The 25,605-nt window shown below is 39.9% G+C and overlaps 1 protein-coding gene across 1 annotated transcript in view; it reads right to left on the bottom strand.

Annotated features, from left to right (window-relative positions):
• The window catches only part of LOC100707506 (cadherin-4), a 237,707-nt gene that overhangs the window by 121,077 nt on the left and 91,025 nt on the right, over positions 1 to 25,605 (bottom strand). The window contains exon 3 of the mRNA XM_003438813.5: positions 18,082 to 18,105. Coding sequence (XP_003438861.2) covers positions 18,082 to 18,105 — 24 coding nt within the window. The remainder of the gene's footprint in view (positions 1 to 18,081; positions 18,106 to 25,605) is intronic.

Below are 25,605 nucleotides of genomic sequence, written 5' to 3'. Positions count from 1 at the left end.
TCCTCTTTAATGAGTATCTCTAGAGATGGCAGGTGCATGTTCAGCCATTCTTTTACAAGCTCAGCAACAAACAGGCCAGTCCTTTCCTTCCCTCCCACTGCTACAGCACTGTCATTAGGAGAATCACATTAACAACAACAACAAACAAATGATATTACTAATAAACCCACACAAAACACTTAAGAAATACTGGCATCAACATACGTACCTACGATTAACAAAAAAAAGAATATGATATCAAACAACAGCAAAACAACAAATACATTTCCTCTGTTGTTCTATCAATAAGATTTGACACTGCCAGCCTTTCTTAACTGCCAAAATTAAAACCTCAACTCTCTTAACTGTTTTCTTCCACAGGCTCTTTAAGCACTTTTATAAAAAAGTGGGCTTTTTTAGGTATTATTTGACCAGTACAGTGATGCCCAATTTAGTCAACAAGTTGAAAGATGAAGTTGTGGCTGTCACAGACTAGGAGCAGGGCTTTTTTAATGACACTCTAAATATGGTTCTTTTTTCTGGTTCTTTCTTATTCTTTTCTTTTTTTTTTAGTTAATTGTAGTTTTACTCTGAAACAGCGAGGCTTACTGGCTTAATGAAAAGTTGAAACGGACTGGAATGGGAGATGAAACAGAACAGGATCCAGAGTCGATGATAAAAATCGGGTGGGGGGGAAGCATATTTTCATATCCTTTCAAATCCCTAGCGAGAATAAAAAATTAGCAGAGGAGGGTGTGTATGGATCAGAGGGGGGGAAATCTCCCTCATCCCCCCTGGGGAAATCGCACTCTGGTTGATCCCTTACAGTTGCGATTTTTCTTACAGAATGACCTTCTTAATGAGTTCAAGCTAACGCCGCATTACATTTTAAACCCCATTTTTAAAAAAAACAAACATTTACCTAATTTTATTTACTTAATAGTCCTTGACCCGGCTTTTAATGTTTTATTTTACTGATTAGATTTTTGTTTTGCTGTTCTCTCATTTTAATTTTTTTCCTGTTAATTTAATGCTTTTTTTGTTTTCATTTAGTTATGTGCAAATCACTTAATGTGCTTTGAAAATGCCTATGCCGATAATGACCACGATGATGATGATTCTTGGTACTTGTGGTGGGAACACTGCAAGTCATTAGTATTAGTATCATTAGTAGGGGTGTGATGTGAGACTTTCACCCTGCGTTCAGCCTTCATTTATAGAGTTGTTAACAAAGCACATAGTTAGAGTTATGCCCCCATAGTTACACCGTGTAACTGGGCTCCCCGCTCAACCCCAGACACCAATAGATGAGGGCTATTATTATGTTTACTCTTTGAATAGTAGCAGGGGAAATCATCTTCTCTTCTTATTCATTGCCAATTTTTTGCTCTCCCCAAGTTTTTATCTATCTGGCTTAACTTTGTTCCTTAGACTAAAGAAAACAAATGCATCCTAGGAGAGGCATTTAAAGGGCAAAAAACAAACACATTTGGACTCTAAAACTCAAAAGGGGGACAAATTAGAGGCAACACACAGAAGAGATTCATCAGCTATTTTAAGTTTGGAGGCTGAGATAAGTTTGTGGCCCTTCTGGAAAACGCCAGGGCAGGATAATTACTGTGTATCTTGAGGAGGTGTAGGGATGGCAGGCATGTCTGTCTACACAGAGAGGGGATATTAAGTCAGTGACAGCAGGTAAGAAAAGCTACCTGGTCATTACTGATATCTAATGGTGTTTAATCTTGTTATGTTCATTCAGGTAACCAATTAAGTTTAAAGAATTCAAGAAACACACCTTTTACCGAGTGAAAGAGAAAAAAAAAACAAGCGATGCCAAAGCAAGTTTGTCGTGCCAGATGCAGAAAGCACTGGGGCCATTAGCCTCCCTAGGTGGTCACTTCTAGATGGAAGATCACACACTCAACACAAACACACACTACCACCACTTCCCACCTCCCACTCCCTCCACTCGGTTCTGTGATTCAGCCAAGCAGAAGAGAAAGGGAGGGGAAGGTTAGTGGGTGTTCATCCCTTGAATTCCAGGAGTAGTAGAATGTGTTCTGTACTTTCTCCTGTCATGGCTAGCCTGGAGCTATAGGGAGTTGGAGATGACACACCAGAGGCAGCAGAAAGCCCTAATTGCTTCGTGGCCTCCTTGAGCTGCATGATGCCTTTCGCTCTGAACATGGATATCTCACAGAGAGAAATTAAGGTGCCATGGTGGGGAATGTTAGTTGTGCCCACTTTTAACAGCAACCCCATCGCCTGCATGCACAGAGAAATGCACTGGCACGTACACAGTCAAAGATTCTGGTCTGTGGAATGTGAGCATAGAGGTCTCTAATAGCCTCACTGAATACCAGAGAGATCCTGAGCAAGCCATGAAACAGCAACACTCAAAGAAAAAGCATAACTCGGTGCAAACTCTAGTTTACTAAGTGTTTATTGCTTTATATTACATTAAAATATCATCTTTGTTGCACATAATTATGATGAACAGTTAAAATAAGGTACCGCAAGGCATTATGCCACTATCCTCATCCTGCTTGTAAACTGCATAAATCCCAGTTTAATCATGCATAACTGTTAAGATTATGAGGACTCGTGTACGTCAATGCTGCAACAAGCATCGGATCTGGAAACAGTACTGATCCTTTGGAGGGTTTACACATTTTCCTCGGCTATTAGTACACACTAAGCCATGAGTCAACTGAAGACAAATATGATAATACATAGTGGATTAAAATTAGCACTTCTTCATAAAATGTAATCTGGCTTTATCCATAACTGCCCACTTCAAATACTGCATTCTTAATAAAAGTTACTTGACTGAATTTTCCTCGAGCACATAATAAAGAAATAGTGTTGTTGCACAAAATGCACAAGCATGCATTGTTGGAGTAATTGATTCATTTTAATAATCAAATAATAAATCTGGCACCTCCTGGTCTGCACTGTGGAGACGGCAGCTTGTTGACAACCATCTATTCACTTTTCATTTGCACTATAGAGCTAAAACTTTATACAGGAGCCACTTCTCTTTTGAACACTCTCATCCAAACAGATAAGAACAGCATCTGACAGGCTAATTAATAATGAAAGCTTTGCTCTACCCTGGAATTCTATCACCCCAATAGGATTTCTATTAATGTTGATTGACCCTGACTTACTCAGTGCCACTTTGGCACAGCTCACTGCTACCTCTGTGCCTTCTTAGGTGCCAGTGCAGGTTAGCTGATACATGAATAATTCCCAGTGGACATTAACTGCAAGAAGTAGGGCAGAGGATTCAATGGTGTGCTCCTCTACCCATCCTCACTCGCAATCCCCTCATCTGCAGGTTGTTAATATTTAATTATACAAGCTTCATTTCACACTCTCCAACTGAAACCATGAGGTGGAGATGGAGGTGCAGGGGACCACTATGAGGAAAAGTGATGAAATAGAATACTGGGGTTGATTGGGGATATAAGAATAAAAAGAAGTAGAGCGTGGAGATGCAGGAGCAATTGCAAGAGCAATTTCCATTTCAAATAGAGATGAGAAATGGGAGGAGCTGTTTTGGGAACCTGCAATCCTGATTCAGGAAGTCCCATTCATATTTCACACAGGATTTAAATCTGTTACTCCAGCGAAGCATTCCTAAAGTTGTATTAGAAGTATTAATAATATTTACACACAAAAAATACAACTACAAAAGCAATGCTTAAATGAAAAGCACAATTCTAGATATTGCTTAAAGGAGAAAATGAAATTGGATTACAGCATTTGGAGAAAAAAAACACTTCTGGAAATAGCACTTCTGTATGGGATGTAGGCTGATGTCGGTCTAGCATGATCTTGGTTCTGAGTAACTGTTTCCAGAGAATGCTACTTGTGATTATGTTGCCCAATTTAAAAAAAACAAAACAAGCAAAATCCAAACCATGAAATACTGATAACTATAAGAAAACTATAAGTGAAAATAAATAAAGTTTTGAATCTTTGAACCACAATTAAATCTAATAAGAGAGAATCTGGATAGATGCTTTCCTGAAATATTTCTCAGTTCATTTTGCAGTTTAAGTGCAAGAGCTTTTCACAGATTTTATATGAAGGAGGAAAGGACTTTAATCATAAGAACCAGACATATTTGGCTGCTCTGTGCACTAGATTCCTTTTCTGTCCGCCTCCATACTCTGTTTACATTTTATACATGGCCAACTTCTACTAAAGATCATCTGTCAGGTCCCACAAAGTTAATGATAGAACTTTCTGTCACTGTGTAGGTGATGTTTACAGTTTTAACAACTTTATTCAAGAAATATGATATTCCCATCTTAAGTATTTATTGATGAAAATTCATCCTAATATTAGACCCCTGGGCCATTTTTTTTAACAAATCTTACAGGAGTGAGATCTTGCAGATGAAGTGGTAGAGCATTAATAATTCATAACTGAGCCTTTTTATAGAGCACAGCCCTTGAGATTCATAATTCTATTCACATTAGGCCTCTGAAAAAAGTTTAAGTTTTAATAAATAGGTATTAAAACTTTAACTGATATTAATAGCGCCAATTAAAGGGCATACTGTGGAGTTATGCATCATTTCTGTAATGGTAGAGAGGAAAACCCACTTGGCAGAAAACTCCCTCGGATCTCTGTGTCTTTAATTTTCGCACACAGATCCTCGTTCTTACCTCATCACTGTCTCCTTTCCAAATATGAGATGATGCACAGAAATGACTGTCTATCGCAGGCATTGTGTAGAAGCATTAACATCTGTTTAAACCTTTTACAGCCATCATAAAAGGGGGGAAAAAGAAAAACTTGTCTACCATAAACCTCATCATTCCCTAATCAATTCACTGAACATTACTACTACAAGATGAGAGTGTCTGACCATCCATGGTTGTGATTGATGAGCAATTTTTCTTGTCTCCCACATCATTGTTTCCCCTAGTGTGCCAGGTCAAATGGTGTGTGCTAGTCAGCCAATAGTCATTCATTTCAGTTTATGAAGTGGAACCTTTGCTGGATGGTCATGCCATTAAAGACCCTAGCATTTAGGCTTTGCTACTGGTACCAAACGCATGCATGTTGGGCTGCTTTAACCACAGTTCTATTTCACAGGTGAGTGAAAAAGCCTGCATGCAAGTTACTGCTCTGTGTCTCAACTGCCTTTCCGGGACATGCGTAGCAGGCCTTTCACCATGGGCAGCTTCAGTAGCACTACAGGGGCAATCTCTGTGGGATTTTCTTTCTGTCTTTCTCTCTTTAGTTTTCTCTGATGTACTACTGCGCCCAGGGAAAAATGCTGGAAGTGGAAAAAAGAGAGCATGTTTCCTTTGTTCTGCAGTTCTAAACACAGGACTATAATTTTCTTGCTGAAGCCAAGAAAAGGGGTTGACTTAAATAATGGCTTCTGTGTTCTAATTTGTGTAGGGATTTATCCAGCTACTTGGCTAGGGTAATGCTAGGGCGTATTGTGAGCTGATCAGTATGAGCAGTCAGAGAGGAATGAGATAGGAGAGTGGGGAAATGAAGACAGAGTGAGAAAGAGAGAGAATGAGGCAGAGGGGGAGAAGGAAGCAAAGAAAGAAAGGGTGAGGTTCTGCTTCTTTGCTCTGGTAATTCCCAGTGAAATTGATTCTCATAGCTCCAGAGATCTCCCACTGTCCCCCTTCTCCCCTTCGTCCCGCCTCTATTACATACCTGTCCAGAGGATGAATGATCTACACATTACCCATGAGTACCGCTGACCGGTACACACATCAGTGACTACTAGAGCTCAGGGACCCCACAGACGCTCTCTGGAGAGCGAGGCAGATACAGAACAGGAAAGGGGAGATGGATCGAGGAAAGAGAAAGAGTGAAACTTGATAATAGAGATGAGCGTGGGAAAGAGAAAATCGAAGAGAGTGAAGAGCAATGCACCAAAATGATGGTGTAAAAAGGAGTGGTGGTGTGATTAGGGCAGAAGATGGAGATGTGCAGGGAAAGGAGGAAGCAGGTGGAGGTAATAATAGAGGCAGTGGGTTAATGTAGTAAGAGGTGGGCAGGGGAGTGAAGGACGAAGGGAAAAAAAAGATTAGATATTTCCACTAAAAAGAAATGAAAATCAGATGGAAAATGAGAGAGTTGGTATGTAGAGGGGTTAGGCTTCTCCACCGAGGAGCTCTGAGGGAGGCAGTCAGGGCTGCTGAAAGCTGTGCCTGTAGTTTCAACCCTGTAGTTCACCGCTGCTCTCCCAGGGGATAGGTGTCACTCGTGTGTACAAAGAGAGCAGCCACTTAAATGAATGGAGCTCTTTATCTGAGCCTGAACAGCGAGTTATTACCTACTGAGTAGACACTACGGAGCAGGCTCTATTTCCACAGCAGTGATCCCCAGAGCTGAGGCAGAGCAGGAGACAAAGGGGAGGGAGGGCAAAAAAAAGAAAAGAGGAAGCTCATATCTAGTGCCTTATTTTGTAACAGGGTATGACATCTTTGGCCTCCATACCATAACAAAGCCCTGAAGCATGGTCAAGCATCACTGACAAGAGAAGCATTAGTGTGGAAGGCTGCAGGAAAACCGCACAATAATAACACCCACTGGGAAGGCCTCAAACTGTGAATCTCTGCTACTCCTTTCCGCATTTTATTAGGGAGATAGGAATGTTTTTTATAATATTCATGCAAGCATCCTCGCAGCACTGAAAACGTCTGTTTGAAAATCACAGAATTCTTGTTGACGTGATAAAATAAGTTCTTACAGAAATAAAGAATTTGAGTTACAAAAAGAGGGCATAACTTTATTCTCGGCAAGTTACAACTTAAAGATGAATTTTATTGAGTTCTTACTTTATTGAGTAAGAACTCAGGATTGATGGTACGGCAACCACATTTCATTTTAATTTTTTCCTCCAGTTATAAAAACTAAAATACATTTTTAAAGTGAAATTTATACCACATGAAAATCTCAACGGGGGAAAAGGATCAGCAACCTCCATCAGCTCAAAAAACCTGGATTGAAAACTCTTAAAAATGACTCTGCTGACTCGATCTTACTTCCCATGTATGTTGGAGTTCTGCCCCTTGTGACTTAAGTTAAGGCAATGATACCAAATATTACCATAACTTTTATGTATGGAAATGCTGAACTACAATCGAAAAAGATGCAAAATGCATAATTAAAGAATCAATTAAAATTACTGGATGTGCCTGTAATTTTCCCAGAATCTCCTTATACTGCCTGTCTGCAGACAGTGCAGAGGTGAAGGAGGATGGAGCCAGCCTAAACCCTCTGTTCTAGAGTCCTGTGGTCTCTGAGAGCAGCCCGGCTCCCCCAACACTGGCTGATGGCTTTAATTGGTCTCCTCTGGCTAAAAGCAGAGCACAGGAATCCCTACACACTAATGGGAGTGAGCTGCAGCAAGTGATTACACTCACATGCTGACACGTACACATAAATGCTCAGTCAAACAGACATACAGTTAGAAACACACACACACACACACACACACACACACACACACACACAGATATATATGTATGTATATATATTCATTTAAATATCAGCAAACCACTTTAACTCCTATCTTACTTCCTTGTACCTTACAGGTCTCTGCATGGAGAAATATAATCTTAAATAAACAAAAATTTTCCCACATGTTGAAAAGATGAGTTACTACCTCTGAGAAGTGTGTAATTTCCACATATGTAGAAATTAATGCTATTTATTGTTTGTAAAGAATGGTAAAATTGTTGCCAAATTAAACGTTGAGATTTCTATACCGGATTGGTCTGGGCCTGGGTTTACAGTGACCACCTCCAGTGCTGTTGGCCAACAGAGTGCTGGTGAAACCTGTGCTAGTAAAAATACAGGAGACCGAGCTGAAGGCGGCACAGTTGAAGATGTTAAGATTTTTGTTAGGAGGGACCAGGATGGACAGGGTTAGAAATGAATAGATCAGAGGGACAGCTCAGGTCAAGCAGTTGGAGAAAGTTACAGAGGAAAGGTTGAGATGGTGTAGACATGTGCTTAGGAGAAATAGTGAGCAAAGGATGTTGAATATGGAGCTGTCAGGCAGGATGAAAAGACAGAGACTCATGGATGTAGTGAAGGAGGTTATTCAGAGACTTGGTGTGACAGAAGACGATGCTGGGGATCGGGCGAGACGGGACCGGCCGAAAGAAAGAGAATTCCCAGGGTTCCACTCAATAATAAATCACATCAGATAGACTGCTTCAAAGAAAGTGGGGAAGAGAAAAAGAAAAGATGTAAAAGCAGAGTATCATAGAGAAGCTAATGTAGAATTCTTGTTATCATTGATTAATTGATCATTTAAATCTGATGCAGTTACAGAAAATCCACTGTGTGATGTTTATAAATCATATATATGAAACCTTCAGCAGCAAAGTTTGAAAAAGAAGAAAAAAACTGTTTTCTACAGTTGATTCTTTAGGGAACGATTACACATCTTAATATTCTCTTGGACAGATGCTGTTTGTACTGACAGGACCATCTCCAGGGCATTGCAAGATGTGAGCAAGAAAGTAAGAAAGATACAGAAGACAGGAAAGCAGAATGTAAAATATCGTAAAGAAAGTGGAGGTAAAGCAGAGGAACCTCCTCTTTGTCTAATGAGCATTTCAGACTGAGAGAGACAGAGACCACTCCCTGTCTTGCATTGCTCAGACGGGAATTGCCGGAGTACAGGGAATTGCTAAAAGCTACATAAACCAACCATACACCCTAATCACAGTCACAAACAGAGCTTGAAAAAGTACATGAAAGACAAGCGAGGAAAAAAAAAAAACACAACCTGCAGAGACAAAGTGAGGGTAAAGTCAATGTGCAAATGATACAGAGTAGAGTAAAATTACCTACAGTGGGGGCATGATCCTCTTTAGCATTTTGGCTATGTGTGCATTTACCGACTGAACGAGAGCACAATTTGTCTGAAGTACACAGAGGCAAAGCTGACAGAGAACATCAATCCAGAAAACCCAACATGTTCCAGCACCAGCTGTCAGTCTAACTACCCCTCTCTGCTGTCATCTTTAGCATCATTTCCATGCTAATGTTGCACCAGGTAATACTGGCTATGGGTCTACAAAGGATTCTACCTTCTCTAATGAGCGCTGGATTTCCATATAGAGCAAATGTACTTTTTTCTATAGCAGCTACAGAACCTCTGTATGTAGAGTTAAGCTGTGTACAGTATTTATAGCCAATCAGGGTTTTTAATGGTCCAAGCAGTGTTTACTTTTCAAAGACTTCCACATGAATTATTGATGGTTGAGAGTTGATTTGTGCTAGGAATTAGCCTGGAATAATCCATCTAGTTCCACCTTTCTTCCTGGGTGCCTTGTCTCTCTGTCTCAAAGGTAAACAGACTGACTGGAAACTTACGTAGCTTTGCACATTCATTTGTTAGAATGATTTCTGCTGAGCGCAAAGTGGTTACTTAAAATTGTATGAAAAAGTTATATCCAAGAGGACTCACCCAGTGAGCGCAATGGGTGGGTGACCGCTGCTCTTTAGCTCTCTCTCTCAGTTTAATGGAGGATTCTTTTTTTAACCCATTTCTACATCTTCAACTTGGAAAACAATGTCTGCTGCTCATACTGATCATGTCGGTTTGTTTACTGTGCAAGAATTCTTTAACAATGTATGGCTTGAACTATAAAATAAATTCTCAACTGTTTGCACTGTGAGTGTGTGAACAGTACAAAAAAAATGAACATAGTTTACAGAGAAAGTCTGGAAGTTTCTGAGAGAGGAGCTAAAGGAGGACACGACTTCGACTTTTGAGAATTTCTTCCCACTGCGCTTGTGTGAGTGATGCCAATTTGTCCAGACCCCGATTCATTTTCTTGGCCCTCTTTGGTGTCAGAAAACGAATAGGCTTTGCATCTGAAGTTTGGTAATAAACTCTTGGATTAGATCCATCCTTTGGACAGAATGGACGACTCTGAGCAAAGAATAAAGACACATTTCCTCAGCAGTCTGTCAGAGGCAACTGCCTTTGCTTTCTTTAACGCTTGTGTGTGTCTTTAACTGTTTTAGCTGTTTTTGGCAGATTTTTCACTTATTTCAAGCTAAAATATCTTGTATTAAGTAAAAAAATCTGCCAATGAAACAAGGGAAATTGTCTAGTTTTTTTCTAGTTTTAAGATTTACTGTCTTGAAACAAGTTCCTTTAGCTTACTGAAATATTGCCCTTTAGCTGATTCTGTCTTATTTTAAGTGTAATGAGATAATTTTGACTAGAAATAAGACAAATACTCTTGGTAAGATTTTGAGTTTTTGCAGTGCTCAGAAATGTAAAGCTGTTGTTAAATGTAAAAGGAAGAAGTCCAAATGCTTAAGACAGGGCAAAACTATTTCAAATTCATGAAATTGTAAAACCCTATGTATAATTAATTGGTGATTAGTTTGGCTCTGAGTTTACAGCGGCTCTCAGAGGTATTGGTTGCTGTTTCATGGTTCACTGGTGTGTGCTGCTCACTAGCATATTAACAATATTCCACATGATTCTCCGCAGCTTTTTTCAGGTTTCTCAGGTGTTCTTGTGCTGAACAGAGACTGATGTACCCTTTCTTCCATTCTGAGTCTGTCCCTCCCCATCTGCCCTGTTTGTATCCCTCTGTTTCACCCTGCTGAGCTAATCCAAGCTGGTCAAATCCCTCCGTTGTGCAGGCCTACATAGGAGCTTTCCCGCTGGGTGCAATATGCCACCCACTTCCCTGGCAATGCCAGCCCTGTAGGGTTCAAGCCTAACTGTGGTGTCTTGCCAGCAAACAGACAAAGATGTATGAATCCACAAAATGATTTAGAGCAGGTATTCCTGTGACAATAACATGTTGAATTATGACAAAGAGTTATTTACTCCATGGGATTACTGCAGCTCTGTTCCTGGGTAATCCCACGTAGCAACACAAGCATCTCTGGGCAACAATGCTCTAATCTTCCCGATACCTGCCACACACACTCCAATAGAAACCTGACCCGTCTTGTAAATAAAACTACTCTACCAAAGAGAAAATAGTTATGATAAGCTTCAGTCTATATCTACATAGTCAATTACACCTAGTCTGTACGGATGGCCTGAAAATTCCATCCACCAGTGCAATCACTGTTGCACCCTACTGAGCGGAGCACGGAATATCAAATTAAGTTCATCCGTCAAGGGAACAGGCTGTTCTCGTACCTAATTGGCAGTTGAGGCTTAGAGCAGGATTCTTTAAGAAAGAGTGGTGATAAATTTACTTCAGTCTCCATTCTTTTGTTATACTTGTCTCTGCTTTTATCTTCTCTCTGTCGTTGCCTGAGAAATGTTTCAATGCCCAGGCAGTCTTAATGAGTCTAAGATGTGGGTCTGCTGAGGCTCTCTTTGTGTGGTTTTGTCCTTATCTTTATCTTTAGCTAAGACTCAGCTGGACATATTGCAGGGTTTAGCCTGGCAAATAAAATGCACTATCACCCTCTTGTGATATAATAACGAAGAGCTTTTCACCTTGTTGTGGGAAGACGCTACTTTCTGTCTCACTCAGAGGTGACTCTGTTGACCACTTGTTTCTTTAACCAGTTCAGACACAGACATTCGAGACTTGCCCTGGACTTACATTAAATTCTGTTGCCATTTTAAAAAAACCCAAACATGCTGAACCAGTTGGCCTGAGATATGGAAGAAAGGGAAGATGATATCTATAATGATCTTGCAGCTCTTGCAGAGTTGAATTGAAAATCTTTAAAAAAAAAAAAGTACAAATTGAAGGTGAAAATAAGCACGGTTCTTGTCACAGGGATTCACAGTAGCATGAGCAGCACACATCAAAAACAAAGTATGAGATGTTCACACACACTGTAGTCAGTATTACTGCCAGATAAGAAGCCTTGAAGCACCTCCAGATACGGCAGTTTATTGCTTTGAGCCAACTCAAGTTAAAAGAAAATGTAAAACAATGGTTCAAACTGGAGTGAAAATACACCAAATGAAAGTTTTTCTGGTTTTCTTTCATATGATAAGCTTAGGCAAATGAACTGTGATCCTGAGCATAGGCCAACACAGAGTTAGTGTCATTCACTATACTAGTATTATGCTGATAACAGAAGAGAGTCTGTTCCTGCAGTGCTACTCGTCGAGATGTTGAGCACAGCATATCATAAATCCATGACGGTATTTTAAACTGTTTTACACCCTTTCAGTTTAGCAAAAGCTAATTCTGAGGTACACGTGAGGCAACTGGAAATGTTATGAATTTAATAGGTTTGTGGTCATAAGCCAAAGATATGTCATGCAATTTTGCCCTGATGATGGTGCTTAATAATTTGTCTGCAGATCAAAGTTTTAATAATGTACGAGGTGATTACGTGCAAACCATGAATGGCCAACATTTTGTGACAATATAACTATCTACTGACTGAGTCCTTTTTCTCCTTTCTGTACCAGAAAAGGGCAAATATAAAAGTCAGGGGAACAATGACACTATGATTCATTCTGTGAGGACAAAGAATGGCAATAAAAAATTTCAAGCAAAATCCGTTAAGTTAAATACTACTATCAAAAGCAATGCGTAAATAGGCTCTATTCTTACAGTTTATTAGTATGTAGAGTGTTTGTGAAGCTTATGAGTCAAAGTAAAACAAAGCACCAGCTGTATAACCATATGATAGGTATGTGATCAACAAAGCCCTTTAGAGTCTGACTGCACAGGGTGCAGATGTCTGAAAATAACTGTAACTATTACTTTATCTCATCTTTACATTCTCCTTGTGGATAAGTTAGATTGGTAGAAGTTGTCATTTTTGGTTTTATTAACCATCTTGTTTATTGTTTCATTTGAATTTAGAATCACATGTGAAATGCCATCAAAACTTCAATTTCTGCTCCTGAGTTCTGGTAGTGAATAACGGCCAAGAAGTGTTTTCTGTAGAACTTTTGACTGTCATGGTTGGCTGTGTGGTAGGCAGGCAGGAGTGGAGGACCCAAAATGCAGGACTCAGACACGGGAGTTCAACTTAAAGCGCAGCTTAATTGCTGGGAAAAACCACTACTTAACAAAACTTACCTAAAGACAACAAAAACCCAAGAGAACTAAAACACTGAAACTGAAGCACTAAACAGGAGCGGGAGACTAAACACTGGTAACACGGACACAGCACACACAGCTAGTTGAGGGTACGACGCGACACTGACACAGAGAAACACAGGGCTTAAATACACAGAGTGGTAATCAGGGAATGGGCAACAGGAGGGAGACACAGCTGGGAGAGATCAGGGCTAACAAGACAGGGGGAGCAAAGCTGCACACACTAACATAAGACAAAGACTTTCACAGTAAAACAGGAAACAAGAAACCACTAAACAAAGATGCAGACACGACACTGAGAGACAGACTAGACACTGAACAGAAACTGCAATAAACATGAGAACCCAAAACCTAAGAACTGATCCCTCACCAAGAATAACTGAACCAGATCTATAATGATAATAATAATAATAATCAACAAAGCACCAGAACATCAGAAAATAATCCAAACTATAAGAAACTCAAAATGCTGGGTCAACACTGACCCAGAACCGTGACATTGACTTCATGGTTGCAGTCTAGGATCCCCCTTTTTCTTTTTTTTCTTCCCCTTCCTGGCTGCCAGCTTGGACACTTCCCTCTTATAAATGCACTGTGGTAATGAACATGACATGAATGTAAATTAATAAATGACCAAATAAAAGTAACACATGAACAAGAAGAGGCTATCGAGAATTGATAGAGCTTGCTTTTTTTTGGAAAAGCAAAATGTCTTTGGCAAAACATTGCATTCAGATCACAATTCTGATTGCAAAATCTTGCCTTGATAGCTGGGATAAGCTCAAACCCCCTTCCCACCAGCACCCTACACTACATTACCACAACCCTGCATTGGATAAGTGGTTAAGAAAACGGATGGGCAGATGGGCAGATGGATGGATGCTTTAAGAGGGATAAAGTGGGGTTTTCACTGACAACAACTACAACAACATTTTAACCCCTTTTAGCAACTGAACACTCTAATGTTCCAGAACTAGATCATGGAAACAGGATGGGGTTTTAATTCATGAGTCCAGACAGGGTCTCTCACATATCATTATTTATATCCTGGCTAGTACTCAACTTAATGTTTATTATATTACCTCTGAGCAACACCATTACACTCTGATGTGGCCATAGAGTGAGAGGAGCTTCTTTTGTGGCTGGATTTACGAGGCAGTTAATAGCTGAGAAGATCACATAAGGATTACAGTATTATAATTATCAGTTAACAAATTATAAATTAAGCTCAGTGGACATTTCCTTCTCAACTTCTTTGGCTGAAAGTGGTTCCTTAGAAAAACTGTATTTTCAAGTAGCTTCGCCAAGTACTTTTAAGGAGGATTTGCTAACCAAGAGATATGTGAAAAGCCTTGAAGCAGCAGATGCATACTGGCAGAAATGCACATACATTTATTTCAAATCCAGTGTCTCACAATCCTTCAAGTGGAGTTAAACAGGTACTTTTACAAGAGGGAGAGAAATTACTGGTGTGAGGACAGAATATGTTTCCAATTTAGCAGTGGAAGGAAGATATTGAACAAAATGTAATGAGGAGGAGATCTGGAGTTTGAGATTTAGAGAGGGGGGGAAACTGGAATAAGAGCGAGGCAGAGAAGTTGAGAAGACTGCAGTTTCCTTGTGTAGCTGTAAAGTTGACAGGTAAATTTGCATGTGCAGCTAATGGGGCAAAATGCAGCTAAGGCCTTGTGGGCACCCTTTCACTCTGACAAACAGGCAGCTTGTTGACCCAACCATTGCCTCTGTCACTCTATTTTTCAGATTTAGCATTTCAACACACTAACGTACTCCCTCTGATAAACTTACTCACATGCCAACAACACGTACAACACCACGGGCACACATTAAGCTGCCATGCGTGGGCACAGATTAGGACAACTTAATCTAATAGGATTCAGAATTAATCAGCGGTGAATCTTGAAATGTTCAAAAAGATGATGGCCTGTTCATTGATCTTCTATCAGGCATTTTAGCAGATGCAAGAAGCAGGGAAAATTCATGGATCGCAGCATGCATCTTGACGAGAGCGTGTGGAGTTGTTTACAGTCTGCTCATCAAGTCAAGGAGTAAATCTCTCTCATGCAGTTTACTTTTTTGTCCACCTTCCTGCACATAGCAAAAATCAATAGCCAGATTGTTCATTCTCTGAACCTCTGTCATTTGCTTTTATTCCAATCACTTTGCTGTGTATACCCTTGATGCCATGCTTCAGTCATAAATCATGATCTTTACAGCTGGAGTTTGGGGGCTAGTGCGAGTGTGAGTGTGTTTGTGTGCATAATTCTTTGTTGAGTTGCGTAACAGAGACCACAGCTGGGTATTACCATATATCAGTGTGCATGTCTTCTCATAGCGGGTGTCTGAATGTTTCATCTAATCATTAAATGCTGACAGGCTTCACAGAGTAGCTCCACTGATCCCTGTTAGAGGGATACAGGGCCTGACTTCATTAGAACTGTTAGTACTAAGCTGCTTTACCCTCCCTCACGCCTGGCTTAGCCTGCACGGTGATAAATGTTGAGAGGGTAAGGAAAGATAGGCAGAGGGAAAGATCGGTGAAACAAAAGCAAAGCGGGGACAGAGGCATTTAAAAAGAGAGGCAAAGGTGCCACAGTGAGGTACAGAGGATGAGGCAGTGAGAAATGGGAGGGGAATGGGAGGGCACAGAGCGTGTGAAACTCGAGTTTTCAGAGGCAGGGGAGGGGATAAAGCTCAAAGCAGTGTTTGAACTGAGAGGGATTCACAAAAGCAAAAATGTGCAAAACAATCAATTAACTTGTGTTGCAATTAATCAATTACTGTTCTGGCACATTGACATCCAAAGTGCTTAGCTCAGATTTCGACATGAGGCTTCTATGAGCTGAAAAATTAGCATTGACTTCTGTGCACACATATGCATCCCTGCGTGTGGACAAGCTAATTTATGCTTGCACATATGGATCTAAGCGCATAAAGATATGCGCACACATTCTCGTTCTCAGCATATTTCTCTAGTATATTCATCTGGTTTCTCCTGCCAGCGGAGGTTTTTGGCCAGCTTAAGTACGCCCACAGGCCCCTGAGGGACAGCCCATGACGGATGGCACGGCGTGTGACTCCGATTCGATTCAGCCCATTTGATAAATTTATTGCTGGCATTTTGAAAATGAAATTAGTGGGACGTCTCCTGGAGACTGTTTTTCCAGCACAGGTGCCATAAATATACTTCGTTTGGCAGCAGAGAGGGAGGAGGAGTGTAAGGGGGTGGAGAAGTGTTGGATAAAGGATGTCATGAAAGGGGCAGATAGCAGAGATGTTCCACAGAAGCAGAAAACTGAAGAATAAGGTCAACTTATAATAAGAGCCTTTATTAATCACTAATCATATTGGTATGGAACAACAGTAAAGGTTATTCAAATGTAGCTTGAATCCTACCTGGACCTAACTACTGTGTGCTGCCCTTCAGTCTAACACATGCAATATAATGTAGCCTCTTCGTTTGTGCTGAATATAACTACATTGAAATTGCAGGACAAACGTCCAGCTTTTTTCATCTTTTGTGCTGAGGCGCACATACACACACACACACGAACGTATACACATCTTTTCATACAAACACATGGTATATGAACATTATCTTTGCCTCAAGGCCACAAGGCTGCCGAGCACTGATGACACTGTCAGAGCAGCATAGCCATCTATAACTCACAGTATATTAATGAATACAGCCAGATGACACTCTCATTGTGTGGGATTGAAAGACAGTAGCTGTTTTTGTTGATGCTTCTTGCTAAACAGATTTGAATTGGACATACAAGATGGGAAAGAAAAGAAAGACATACAAAAACACGCACACAACAAAGTGAGACACAGACACGGACACACACAGGCTGACAAAAGCAAGCATTCATTCACTGTCAGGGTTGCGCGGCCTTATTTATCCCCCCACCTCATTCAGAAACGTATGTGAGTGCAGCTGTGGAGGGATGATGTACACCTCGCGAGCTTCTGCACCCCTTCAACATTCATCAGACAGCGAGGCTCGGGCAACCCGCATCACTTACCTTTATAGGCCAATCTGACAGCATTGTACACCACATAGTCATCACATACATAGGCTCACAACAGTGTGTGAGTGAGAGCATACAGTGTGTACCCAGTCACGCAGATGAACTGTATCTTTTTGCGGCTTCAACAGATCTAAAGCTTTGAAAGGCAAAAATGCCACCATGTTCCCAGAGAAACCCTCCTGCTGTTTAGGTTTTTCACGTATACATGCGCATTATATCAGATCCAGGTGACAATGAAAATATTTTTATCTGTGTTCTGTTCTGCTCTGGTAAAAGCTTGTACAAAAGAATATCTAAATTCTTATAAGCACAGCGGGGAATAAAAGACAGTTTCAACAAAATCAGCAGGGAGTTTTCCTGGCTGATTGTCTGATCGTTCTTTGCAATCACCGAGTGTGACACACCCTCTGCCATTACTGTATCATCTCCAGCAAGAGTATAGGGGCTGGGACTGCCTGGTGCATACACCTGCCACTCAGAACAAGACCCCTGGAGCTGTTTAGACAATTTGACTGCCTGGCCCTATCATCTTACAAAATCTAAACAGCCTACAGGTACTTTCCTACAACATTGCACTAAACTTCCCGTCTGTCCCCGAAGAGCCACTATGCAAAACAGTCACCTCCTCCAACCTCTTATTAACATACACATGAAAATGTGGAGGAGTCTAAACAGAACTGTGATTAGTCTGAACATAAGACCTACAGAAAGCAGTGCATAAAAACAGACTGTGGGTTGTCTGTCTTTGCAGAGTAGCAAGGTAATTTAGTCTGGGTGTCAGTGGGTGTGAGTGATTGACTTTGTAATCAAAAAGATTGTTGTGCAACAAAACCAACGAGTGACTCAATTTCAAATCAACATTAACAAAAAACATGAAATGTTTTTCATCTCATTAGCAAAAATTCGGAATGCACACAACAGTAACACAAGCACGTGGAACCCATCGGAAAATATGCGATAATCTAGACGTGACTGATTAAATGCTGTCTTACCTTTCTGGGATGAGACAGTAGTATCTGTAATTAAAAAGAGGAGAAGGACAGAGGAGAGTGTTAGGCTGTGAGTAAGAGACACATAAAACGCAGGTGACAGCCACAGTTGGCCATTTACTGATGAGGGGGGGAAAAGCACCCAAAAGCATAAACAGTGTGATGGGTCAGGTAGGGTAGGGTAATATACAAAAAAAGGAGGTCCTTTATTTGAGACCTGTGAGAAATATCCATGCTACCATGAGGAAAACTGTGCAGTAGATGGGCTGGCAACACACACACACACAAAGGCACTAGAGTGAAATGTCTGTACTCCACAAAGAGTCACCAGGTGGAAGACAAAAAAGCATCTAAGCAAACACATTGAAGAGAGCCCCTCAATTACAAAGATGCGACTCTCCTGACCCTGGAAACCCTTGATCTTGTATACAATTTACCCCGAGTGTGCTGTCTAACACACAAAAACAACTCAATTGAAGTAGAATAAGTAGAATAAGACAGACTAAATCAAATCCTTGCAGTAAGCATTTTAGTTTCTTATGCAGAGGCCACTGGAGACATTCCTGGCCTACAGGGGGAGGATCAAACCATCAGCAGCTTGGAGGGAAGGATGTAGTGCAATGTTTTTCAGATAACACCGAACACTTACAAAAAATCTAAAGGAGAGGATCACAGTAAATTTAGCTTATTGTTCTCATAAAATATTCAACAGGATAGTGTTTGCAAGTTCCCAAGGTTTCATTTTAATTTAATAGACTCGTCAAAGTTGCAGGAGTATAGGCATAGTAAAAAAAAAAAAAAGAAAGTTTTTTTTCTTTCTAACTTTTTACTTTGAGCAGTTCAGATTCTTTCCTCTACTGGCCATGTGCCCAAAAAGCCCAAATGGCCGCAGACGTGGGAGGGGAATAATTGAATCCGGAAGGATTTGTGGTGTGCTGGGCTGAGGAAGCGATAATCCAAAACTCTGCCTAATTGCCAGAGTAAAGATGGCGTCCATTGTGAAGGTGGCGTCGGTGTTTATCAAGGCAGTGTGCCGTGGGATTGGACTGAGCATTAGGGCTTTACACACTTTTGTTTTGCGAGGTGTTACAGTGGATTTGAGCAAATATTGGCCCTCTGGTTATTACATGGTCTGATTGTCTGCTATGCAACTGTCCATAAGCTCTGCACTTCTACCCTAATCTGAGAGGAGGCTTCAAATAATTAGTCAGTGAAGCACTCTCACAGCCCGGTGCAGTCAACCTTATCGCTAAAAGAAAAATCCTTGGTCCATTTCCTTTTCAGCCCAAAGGCTTACAATCCCTCACTACTGTTAAAACCTTCAGGGCAGCGACATAGCCGATAAAATAATGCCTAACATGTCACATCCGCTGGCTCTTATACTACTTTTTTTTCATTTATTATGTAAAAGAAAGACTGCTATATGTCAGACAGTAATGCCCTGGTAAGTGCTTGTAGTAAGAGGGTCTTACAAGCAGCTTTTTCCAAACATTTCTGGGATATACTGTAAGTAAAGTAAGTGACCAATCAGTGTTCGTACAGTAGGAAAACACTGTTACTGTCCCCCTTTAATACAAGTTGATTACTAGTACTACTCTAAGAAGACCTTTTTACAGCGTAGAGTATGCTGTATTTAAATATACACATGCCTGAAATGCACTGACAACTGACATGCAGTTTTTAGTTTATGCCAGTAGACATTCTTTTAAAAAAATGGGAAGAATAAAGACAGAATGACGACTTCAACATCAGAACAACAGAAACAAAATGAGCAAACCTAAAAACTGGAATCTTTGCCGTACTTTATTTTTGCTAATGTGCTAGAGTGGAAGAAAATCATCCAAAGAGTGATACTATAAACTGCAACTTAAAAAAAATGGAACAGAGCCATAGTGTGTGTGTTTGTGTGTATGTGTGTGGTATATACAGCAGTCATGATGTCCAAATGTTCATCAGAATGTAGACCACAATCAGCCAATTTACACACTGTTAATCTAAATCAAAACAATTATGCGAAGCTATTGAAAGCCCCACAGTATTTCTCGGTGTAGTTGATGGTAAGAATAAAAGGTCAGCAGAAAGCTGCTGTTGTTGAAATCTTTTTAGGAGTCTATAATACTCCACTGCATTAGTTTGACTTTTGTGTTGACTTTTCTCAGTAATGCACAGTACAGCAGGGAGACAGTTTACAGTTGACTAAATGCAGCTTTGAGGAAAAGAAGCGGCAACGAGGAAAGAAACAGAGACAATGCAGTTTAACAGATTTATTTTTAATGTAAAAGGGTTTAATTTGGCATTAATTAATTGTTACCGCTAATAGTTACCTGCAGCAAACAGCATTGCGCTACACTGTGCGCCACTTTCTCTCTGTCAACACTGATATAATACACTGGCAAAGAAATGTGAAGGAAATGTAGTAACATGCTCTCTTAACATTGTTTGAATAATGATAAATAATAAACACACACCAGATTGGCTATAATAAATCATTAAAAGAAAGCACTTCTTCCCTCTCTAGAACTTGCTGGTTTGAAGCAGAGACTACATGCTGATTGATGTCAGTACACATAAATAACGCTGCTGTTTAGGGAGGCAAAGAAAAACCTCTGTCATTGATTACTGCATTTCTTCCCAGCTATCAGTGGCTTATATGGATTTGGAGACTAATTTGCAGTGAATATGTGAATAGCTTTTTATGTGCCAATGCACACTCCTGTGGGTTTGAGTATTATGCAAAAAGGGAATATGTCAATACAGGTTTTCCACAAGTATGTATTTGAACACGGTCAAGTTAACTGTGCCTAAAAGCGTGCCTGAGGACACTAAAAGCAAAATTGTGAGAATAATCGTATCACGTAAGGAAATAAATATGTCCCAAACATTTCTCCCCGCCTTTCATAAAATTACCTTCTTAGTGTCAAAAGAAAAAAGCATAGAGAAAGAAAGCGACAGAAAGGCAGACTGATGCTAAGCTAATTTATTATTTATGCACACTCCTAAGTAGACTTAAATGCAAGATGATTTCTCTCATTTTAAAGGAGGGCAAGTTGAAAAGCTAAGACTAAATTACATTTTAAGGATTTTAATCTAATCGAGCCCCGTTACAAACACTGTGTAAATGTTTATAACATTCAGTAGCCATTAAAATAAAATCTCTCTGCCCAAAGACTACTTTTTATCCAATATAGTGCAAAAGAGTAAAAGAGTGGAAGTAAAACCGGTTTCAGTTTAAAATTGTGCACATGACGCGAGATCCTTCCTGATATTAAAAATTTTTAAGTTCTCCACAGCACGACCAAAATTATTGCAGCTGTGTGCAACTTTTTGTTTAATGCACAGGGTTCCTGTTCACTTTAAAATAGTTGCTTCAAAGACGAGGATCAACTCTGTGACCACTCGCAGTCAGTTGTGGTATTTAAAGCGATTTTGGTGCATTGAGACACTAATTACAAATAGTTATGTACCTGCTGTAGGACAGCAATTCAACCACATTGCTTCTATATAGCAATGTAAACAGGATACATGTTAATCTGCCAAAAAACTGCCACTATGATTCAGCAGGAACAAGTTCATTTTTGAAACACTGGTGTTGCTGACTCCCCGTACGAAATCATCAGCAGACATTCGTCAAAAAGAGGCTCAAAATAGATCTGCACTTTTGTGCTTTAAAACTCTCAGATGACTAATAACACAAAAGTTGCCAAACTGCAAAATATGTTATGCTGTAAAAGTTGATTAACACTTTGTACCATAGATGACAGTCTGTGTCTGTTTTCTGTCAGCACTTTTTTATATAGTTTGGCACATTTTTTACCATCTGTCACACGGAAGCATCAAAATATAGAACTTTATTTGCAAGGTAAGCTCCTATTTGATTGAGAACGCTTTCTCTCTTTGTGACCAATGAGCTTGTTCTTTCTATCCTTACTGCGTGTCTACATGATGAAATAGCATACCTGCAGGAGACTAGACTGAAGTCATAAACATTGTGTGATGGATTTAATAATGATGGCGAGATTTATCACCATCAGTGACGAGTAGCTTCAAACTCTCTGGGCTGAAGTGTGCACGTTTTGGACATTTTACCTGCCTTACTGCACATGTGTTTCCCACCTTATATTCACAAGTACTTATTCAATGTGACCCTCGAGTGATGGAAAGTATAGCTCTATAACCTCCGACCACAAATGCAGCAGTTCAACTTCTAAACTAAACTTTTCCTCAAGCTTTGTTTGGGAATAAAGAGAAAACAAGTTTATTTTCAGATATCTGACTGACTGACTTCAGAGATTCTCAGATGATCTTGGGTCATTAAACTCAGCACACAAATGATATGAATATCAACACAGAACAGAAGCATTATATAATTAGTTTTAAAATCACGCTAAAAGTAGTTTTAGAGACAACATTATTTAAAATGAAACAACAGGAGGTCACTGTCAACTTGTAATACTTATGGTCCATTAAGCCACACTAATACTATATTTGCATGTTCAGAATATGTGGATGTTAAGGAAACTGCAAGCTGTTGTTCTACAGTACAGCTCCCTGAATGACTGAATTAGACTGCTATTGACCTCTGAAAGTTGTGGCCTTCCAGAAGGCGAATGTGGAAATGGTTTTAATTACAAACAGAAATTGGGTTTGATTTTGTCTCCCCGTCATGAAGCGAGGATTCTTTGCAGCAAATTATTGCCTCATCGTGACATTTGAGAACATCATCCTCACTGGAAGGTGATTCAAGTGTGGATGTGTGATGATTTGAATATGAATACATGTGTGCAATTATACTCATGTATCCATCTGTGTGTGAGCTATGAACTATGCAGATTTCTAGAAAGTACATTAGAAACACATGCTCAGCCTGGAGATGATTGCTCACTATTGATATATTGTCAGTATAATGTTATTAGGATAAATTCCAATGGTGTCGTTGTTCATTTCTTAATCATGTTGGCTCACGGGCAGTGATTGTCCATCAGTTAGAATTAGAAAGAAAAGAAGCCAATATCTGATAGATGGTAATGCTGGTCATTTTTGATCTGGATGTTAATGATGTTTATGATTTTACGGAGGATCATTGATCATATATCTCATGTAAACAAAAAATACTCAAACCTTTAAAATTATATGAGGTGTGATCCACAAAAATCAAAGCTCTTTTCTGATGAGGCTGTCTCCCCTCTATTCTAATGGACCTCTGGTCAATAGTGTTACAGATCGCTCCTTGGACATCCTGTTCTGTAACTGTAATTCTTCCAGTGTGTCAAAATGGTGATTCTTGAATTTGATTTTATACTTTGAGAATTGGACAACGTCACAGGAAGGAAAATCTGGCAGATGCAGCAGGTGATGACTGATTGTGTTTGTGTGGCTCAAAAACTCCTGTTTTCAATGAACTGGTACACATGATGGCAATCTTGCATGCAACACAGTTGAGGTAGTTTCCACCTACTGTTCTCCCTCTGTCACTTTAGGACTCTACAGTAGTACTCCACATTAATAGTCTCACCCTAGGGGATGGATTTGTGGCGCATAACTCGGTGATTGTCAAAAAAAAATGACTAGCGTGCTCCTGTTGGCGTTCCTCGTCACAGAGCACACAGTGCAAGTGGTCATAAAGGGAGTTGAAGTAAGCAATCTAAAAATATCAGCAGCTTTGAAAGGGGTCCAATATGTGAATGAGAAGATGGCCTTGAAGAGAAAATTGGACAAATTTAATTCAGGTAAGGTTTTAGATTTTTATGACTTGGTTCTCAAAATTGTTTGTATTATATCGAGAGCACGTATAGATGTAGAGATTTTATGACCCTAAAAGTCCTTATCGAGACATTGTCGAGAGCCATTTCAGTACCAACGTCGTTTTCCTTGAAATTGCATCCTTTATTCCCACAGTGGATGTCGGGGAAAAAAAGAGAAAGAACCACTGTTATTCTTCCCATGACAACAGGTGATTGGAGAAAAAGGAAAGATGTCACCTACGGCTGAAGGCCCCAAATTACAGTCTGGATGAAAAGTCACTGGCACTCAAGGATAAAGGCAGCTTGTCACTGCCGTTAATCATTACATTCAAACTTTTGATTGATGAAAGAAGGACTTAACCTTAAAGTCTGTGAGATTTAAAGGTATGGATACGATTAGCGAAATCTTTTCTTAGCTTCGACTTGCATTCAAAAATGTAAACCACAGGCAACTGCATTTTTTTCTCATTAATAGCTTGCTATTTGCAATACATAATATGTTATTCAGACATAAAACTATAGAGCACACAACTGAGGATTTGCATAATGTTTTTTACCTCTGGGGTGTAAAATGCTTGCATACCATGTCTCATTTAACTTATGCTTTAAAAGCTCATGCTCTTTTCTTTTTTTTCTTATAGAGAAGAATACAAGGAGACAATCCTAGGTTTTAATTAGCTGAGTGCAGCGCATGCTCATGTGCTACACACTGCACAGGGAGAGCGGGGAGTGCTGCCTTCTTGCTCATTATGTACTAATGAGTTGTCTATTAATGAAAATGGAAAGCATTTATTTTGTGAGCACAAAGGGTTCAGCTGGATTAATTACTGCACTACAGCAACAAAATGAAAACAGAAAGTGCAGCATCACTCTTGTGTGGCACATTACCCATTAACCAACTGTTATCAAGGTCTGGCGAGTGTTGCTGCACGACACACTGTAGGAACAGAAACTGTTCAGGCAGGCCATTAAAACTTCATGTGAACTGCACTCTTGACACATTCTATATACTTCTCTTTGGCACTTAAAAGCTTTCTCTCATATGAGTCCATGTTATATCGACACCCACAAAACATCCTGCCAGTATAACATGGACACTTTCTTTGAGTACTGTGACACCATTTCACCGCTAAGCTTCGATGCCACAACGGGCTGTATTCGAAGAATAAAAAATTGATTTAAAGCTAATTGCATTATTTTATGCCCAAGTAATAACATTTTTATCTGTCAACAAGAATAATCAGAAAGCATAAAATAAAATTACCCCAAAAATATTGTATTTTAATTTTTTTTTCTTTTAATCACATTGTTTTCAGCTCAGACTGCTTTTTTGGACACGCTTTTGATAAAGAAATACAAGAATTGAAGCTTATGTTCTCAGAATGAACAAGAAATCAGAAAGAGTAAGAAGTAACTGCAGAACAGAATCACGCTACCTTCTTAATAAACAAAAAAGTAAATGTTCCATTCCTTTCGTGAAAATATCATTTTGTTGTGCTACATTTCTTTTCTAATGGTCATCAAAATCATTCTAATAGTCCACTAATGGCTTGATTTCCCATCGGGCTTTCCTTGGAGAGGTCAGGAGTATGGGGAGTGTGTGGGCTCTGGCAGCCTCAGCAGATGGTTCTTGATCAGATATTAGAGGCTGGGCAGCGAGGTCGTCTGGCCATGAGCATTCTGCCCTGCCTGGGGGATAACAACCCGGTCTGAACTTCCAGCTCCAGCAATGGTTCTAACGCCAGACGAATAGCTCTGCGTCAGAGCCAGACTGCAGGGACGCTGG

Source organism: Oreochromis niloticus, linkage group LG20 (assembly GCF_001858045.2).
Source record: "Oreochromis niloticus isolate F11D_XX linkage group LG20, O_niloticus_UMD_NMBU, whole genome shotgun sequence".
Classification (NCBI taxonomy): domain Eukaryota; kingdom Metazoa; phylum Chordata; class Actinopteri; order Cichliformes; family Cichlidae; genus Oreochromis; species Oreochromis niloticus.
Note: the sequence above shows the minus strand (reverse complement) of the source record. Positions and strands in the feature narration are given on the sequence as shown.